Genomic DNA, 6,000 nt, shown 5'->3' with positions numbered 1-6,000 from the left:
AGCTAAGCCCCAGAAAACCAGAGAGGTTGATACCTAAGCGGATTGTAGACTCCTGATCCTATCCATACAACTAGCAGTAGCCGTGGATCGTACCTACGATGATCCTAGACGCCTCGTCACAGCTGGAGAACTAAATAAGCCTAAAGCAAGAAAAGGGGAAATCTAAACTGCCCCAGAGCAGACCCCAAAGCAATAGACAGCCCCCAAACATGTATTGTCGGTGAGACAAGATGAAAACACAAACACAGATAGAAAAATAGGCTGAGCAAACAATGGGGCCCACACTAACTAGAAAGGACAGGAAAGGAAAGATGCTGTCTGCAATCACGCACAAAACCCTGCCAAAAAATGTCCAACACTTTCTGATAACAAAAACCATGAAGTCGCTAGACTTCAATTCCCTATATCAGCACTCTAGTATATTCTGAAGACAGAGCAAAAAGAGACCAATCTGATCAGGGAAAAAAAGCAAACTGGCATAAACAGAGACATAAGAATGGATATTCAGCACAGCCCCAGCAGGGGCTGGCTGACCACAAAAACTGAGTAAACCAGACCAAATCTCATGTGAAAAAATAGCAGAGCACACTTAGCTTGAGAAGGCAGGAACAGAACTGGAAACCAGAACCTCAGGGCAGGAAAAAATCACCAGCCCAAAATTAGGGAGTAGGCTGTCTTAAATCCAGTCAGAGACTCCTGATGTCCACTCACAGTCCTCCTCCTCAGGTGGCAGGTCTCTGCAATTTAGATCAGCTTCATTACCTGCTGTCACCACCAGAGGGAGCCTGGATGGAGAACTCACGACTCCTCTGTCAACATAGCCATCTCCACCACCCTCACCAGAAGCCAGAGGTAAACCAGAAAATGAGTTCACAACAGCATACCATATACAATACAATGCAGTTCACATGGGGCATTCAGGAGCATGAGAAAATGGTGGAGATTCAGCAATGCATACCATATACAATACAATGCCGTTCACATGGGGCATTCAGGAGCATGAGAAAGTGGTGGCGATTCAGCAATTCATACATACAATACAATGCAGTTCACATGGGGCATTCAGGAGCATGAGAAAGTGGTGGAAATTCAGCAATGCATACTTGTGGGAACAGAAGTACATTATACAATATATTCTATGGGGGGTACATTATATTCTATGGGGGAGGCTGTGTTATATATTATGGGGGTACATTATATTCTATGGGGAAGGCTGTGTTACATACTATGGGAGGCTGCATTATATTCTATGGGGGCTAAATTATTTACTATGGGGAGGTGGGCTGTAATATATTCTATCGGGGGCAACACTATATTCTATAAGGGGCTGTATTAGATTTTATGAGGGAGGATTGCATCATACTCTTTGATGGGGTTACATTATATTCTATGGGGAGGTGGGCTGTATTATATTCTATTCGAGCTACATTATATTCTTTGGGGGCTGTATTATAGTTATATTCTATGAGGGGTGATTGCATTATACTCTATGAGGGGGCTACATTATACTATATGAGGGTGGTTACATTATATTCTATGGGGGGTTACATTATGCTTTGTGGGGTGGTTGCATTATACTCTGTTGGGTGGCTGCATTATACTCTGGGGTGGCTTCATTATGCTCTATGGGGTGGCTGCATTATACTATATGTGGGCTGCATTATACTGTATCGAGGACTATGGGGAATACATTATACTATATGAAGAACTATGGGGTGCATTATACTATGGGAAGTGAATTGTACTACATGGATGACTATGGCGGTGCATTATACTATATGGAGCACTATGAGGAGTGTATTATACCATATGGAGGACTGAGTAGTGTATTTTAATATATGGAGGACTATGAGGAGTGTATTATACTATGTGGAGGATTGAGCAGTGTATTTTAATATATGGAGGACTATGAGGAGTGTATTATACTATATGGAGGACTGAGTGGTGTATTATACTATATGGAGGACTATAGGGCATATTATATTATATGGAGGACTATGGGGTGTGCATTATATTATATGGAGGATTATGAGGCACATTATAATATATGGATGACTATGGGGTGTATTATACTAAGCAAGCAAAATGCTTCATATTCTTTGAGTGATTGGCTTGTTTATGCTGGAACAAAAATCATTATTCTCAGCAGCACATCGCTGGTATAAACTGTAGATGTGCTGCTGATAACATGATACTGTATGGGGACAGATTGATCCATTAGTGATCATTCTGTCCCCATCATTCTTTCTCAGACGGTGGAAAGAGGCCGGGAAACAAGTGTTGAACAATTTCAATATTGTCAATCACACTCATTTAGCGGCCTGAACTCAGCACATGTAAATACAACCAAAATGCTTCTGTGTGGTGTGCAATATGTAAGCATTTGGGGCCCCATGTTAAACTTTGTTTAGGGCCTCATTTTGCCTAAAAGCGTCCCTAATAGAGATTTATTTTAGTAACAGGCCTATCATCTGCTGAGTTCTCCTATACCTACTATTAGGGTGCGACAGGGGACCAATCAGAAGGTTGTCCCCCCCCTCCAAACCAAAACCCTAAGGCTATGTGGACATGTATGCAGAAAATTTCTGCATAAAAACAGGACTCCTTCTCAGAAAACGCGCGTTTTTACCACGTTTTTTGCCGCGATTTTTTTCGTGCGTCCCCAGACACATAGAACATAACCAGAAATGAGGAATTTACCGCGAAATTAATGAGCATGCTGCGTTTTTTACCGCGAAGCGTTTTTTTCGCGGTAAAAAACGCATCAATATGCACAAAAAGTGCAAAATGCATTAAAATGAATGGGAAGCTTCTTTTTTGCGTTTTTCCCTGCGGATTTTTGGTAAATTCACGGGAAAAACGCAAAAAAAAACTCTTGTGTGTGAACACAGCCTAAGGGTATGTGCACACGTTGCGGATTCTACTGCGGATCCGCAGTACAGTGCCATTCTAGCCTATGGAGACTAAAAAACGCTGTGCACATGCTGCGGAAAAATCAACAGCATAAACGCTGTGGGTTCATTTCCGCAGTATGTCAATTCTTTGTGTGGATTCCGCAGTGTTTTAGGCTACTTTCACACTTGCGTTTTTGCACATACATGCGCATGCGGTTTTTTTCCTATATTTAACATGGGTGCGCATCGTCATGCGTTTGTCCGCGCATGCGTTTTTTTTTTTGCAGTGTGCGCCCGGTCGCACAAAATGCAACCTGTTGCGCACGGAATTCATCCAAAAACACATTAAAGTCTATGGGAGCGCTGACGTGCGCATTTAAAAACACATTTTTTGTAAAAACCACGCGCAAAAAATAAGAAAACGCATAAAAACGCATGATGCATTTTTTATGCGCGTTTGCACTGCGCACGCAGTGCAAAAAAACGCAAGTGTGAAGGGAACAATTCTGCAGGAAAAATGGAGGTCATTTGACCTGCGGATTTCTTAAAATCTGTTCGGAAAAATCCGCAGAAAAAGTACGTGTGCACTTAGCCTAAAAACGTAGGGGAAATCCGCACAAAATCTGCAGGTAAACCGCAGGTCATTTTTGCTGCGGATTTAGCAAAATCCGGGGGGAAAATCCGCAACGTGTGCACCTACTCTGGGAATGCGGGGCTTTATGTGCAGACCCCTCCACACTACATGAACACCGGGCCCCGGGGAACAGTGACAGCAATGGCGCAGGGTGGCAGGAAGATGGCGCACAAGCGGCTGCACTGAGACAAGGAAGCGCCGTGGTGGGGGCTCAGTCACTTCCTGCGTGTCTGTGGGAAGGATGTGGTGGCTGTGTGTCGTGGGCTGTGTGAGTGTCCATGTGAGCTGGTCAGTGCCCGTGTCTGCCGGAGAGCCGCCGCCATGTCAGGAGGACAGACCCCCAGCACACAATGAGAGCAGCACTGTGCCCGCCACCGGGACGCCTCACAGACCCGCACACAACGGCACAGAGCGGCGCTTCCTGGAGATACCGGGCAAGAAGTCCCCGGCCGACAGATACAGAATATTCCTGGTACTAGCGCATGCGTGTTGTGCCGGTGTAGCTGGCGTGTCTACTGGCGGCGATCCAAGTGGCAGTAATGCAGGTGTAGTCCAGCAGGCGGCGCCATACTGACATCTTTCTATATATGAGGTGTAGGATGTTCCCCTCCCCGCGGTTTGTGCGCAGTTTCCCCCATGGAGCTTTGTGACTCCTTTTTTACTTGTCGTTTTGCAATTTTTTATTATCATTTTATTGCATTTTTAAAGTGAGCTGCGAGGAGCAGAGAATGCCGGTTCTTGTCTTTGTTCTTTACGCTGTTTGCCATACGGATTTCATGTGTTGGACAGGTGGAATGACATGAAATCTGGTTATTTCTTCATTGTCGTGTTGAGTAAAAAGGGTGATTCTGGGGGCAGCCTCCTCACTAGTGCCGCCCCACCGAAACATCAGAGGTTGGCAGTAGCGTTTCAGTAATGGCACAGAGCTGCAGTTTGCGGCAGGTGCTGTGTAACACCGCCTTCAGCGCCTGCACCTCCAGGTCCTCCAGCTCCTCCCACGCCTCCGGAGGCCTCCAGCGCCTGTGCATCCTCCATACCGCAGGATCCCACGTGTGCATTTTGTGTCTGGAAGGGAATAAAAAGGGATTCTCATGTTTGCACATTGTCCCCTTTCAATGGGAACCGCTGGGACCCTCACTCATACCGAATATCCATGTGTGAAAGGAGCAGAGGTCAATCATGCGCACTGCGCCATCATACATTATTATGGGGGTGGACTAGTGAAGTACAGCTCTCGGCTATCTCCAGTGGTCCCATTAAGACTGAATACAGCGGCATGGAACATTATTGACCTCCGCTTCTTTGACATGGTTCTTGAAATCGGTGGAACCTCCAGTGATAGGCAATAACTTCCAAACTTCAGAAAGGCCCTTTAACGCTTTGGAGCAATCACATCTGCAGTCCACATGGTTGGACGGGAACTTTCTGCTATTGTGTGAATTTTTGTGGTCCATAAAATGAGCTAGACAAGCAGTGTGTAAAAATTCTTATGTGCAATAATTGGTCTGTGTGTGGTCACAACATGCGGACTAAAAATATGCTCATCTGAATGAGACACATGGCAGAGCCATAGATATTCAGACACTGAGGATTTTTTTTTCTTTAAAGTGAACCTGTCAGCAGGATTGTGCACAGTAACCTACAGACACTGTCAGGTCGTCGCCATTATACTGATTAAAATGTTATGAGTGATGAAATCCGTCTTGTGGTTGTTGTTTAATCTTTATTTTCAGTTTTGTGTTAATGATATCCTTGTGCTTCGGGGCAGCCTGTGGGGGGGTCATAATGAGGTGCTATTCATAATGAAGACTGCTGACAGGTCACTGACCTGCCCCCTACTTTAAATATTGCGCCTGCGCAGTTCATATTGTGTTCTTTGGGAAAAAAATTACAGCAAAATGGTGCTGGCGCTTGCACAGTAGTATCTATTGACAATAGATGCTACTGAGCAAGCGCTGGCGCCATTTTGGTGCAGCCACTTTTTTCTCCAACAAAATGTGCCACCGCCTTTTGCTTTAGTTAAATTTTTTTTCCAAAGAACACAATATAAACTGTGCAAGATCAAGCACAGTATTTAAAATAGGAGGCTCGTCACTGAGGGATCGGTGAGCTGTCATTTAAGCCCATAAGGATGAATATAAGAACAGAGCACCACATGAAGACCCCCCCCCACACACACACACACACAGGTCGCTCTGGGGCACGAGCATATTATTAACTGAAAATAAAAAACAACAACCACAAGATGGATTTCATCACCCAAGGTATCATTGTAATCAGTATAATGGCGCCGACCTGACACTGTCTGTAGGTCACTGAGTGCAATCCTGCTGACAGGTCCGCACAAGATGATTGTTCATGCTAAGTACTGCCGCTTGGGGCTTCACAGTGGGGCCAGACATTATATATACCTCCCCACCTGCTTGTTTTCCCTGAATGTGCATCCCCTTCTTCTTTGATTGACAGCTCTGG

At 45.0% G+C, this 6,000-nt stretch overlaps 1 protein-coding gene across 2 annotated transcripts in view; it reads left to right on the top strand.

Moving 5' to 3' along the window:
* Positions 1-3,738: 3,738 nt before the first annotated feature.
* Positions 3,739-6,000, top strand: part of CTSO (cathepsin O) — a 39,150-nt gene continuing 36,888 nt past the window's right edge. For both annotated transcript variants that reach the window (XM_073576433.1, XM_073576432.1), the window contains exon 1: positions 3,739-4,000. In XM_073576433.1, coding sequence (XP_073432534.1) covers positions 3,770-4,000 — 231 coding nt within the window. In that variant the 5' untranslated portion in view covers positions 3,739-3,769. The remainder of the gene's footprint in view (positions 4,001-6,000) is intronic.

The sequence above is a fragment of the Dendrobates tinctorius genome, unplaced genomic scaffold, assembly GCF_039654945.1.
Source record: "Dendrobates tinctorius isolate UK_male_01 unplaced genomic scaffold, ASM3965494v1 ptg000008l, whole genome shotgun sequence".
NCBI lineage: Eukaryota > Metazoa > Chordata > Amphibia > Anura > Dendrobatidae > Dendrobates > Dendrobates tinctorius.
This window is presented reverse-complemented; position numbering and strand designations above follow the sequence as displayed.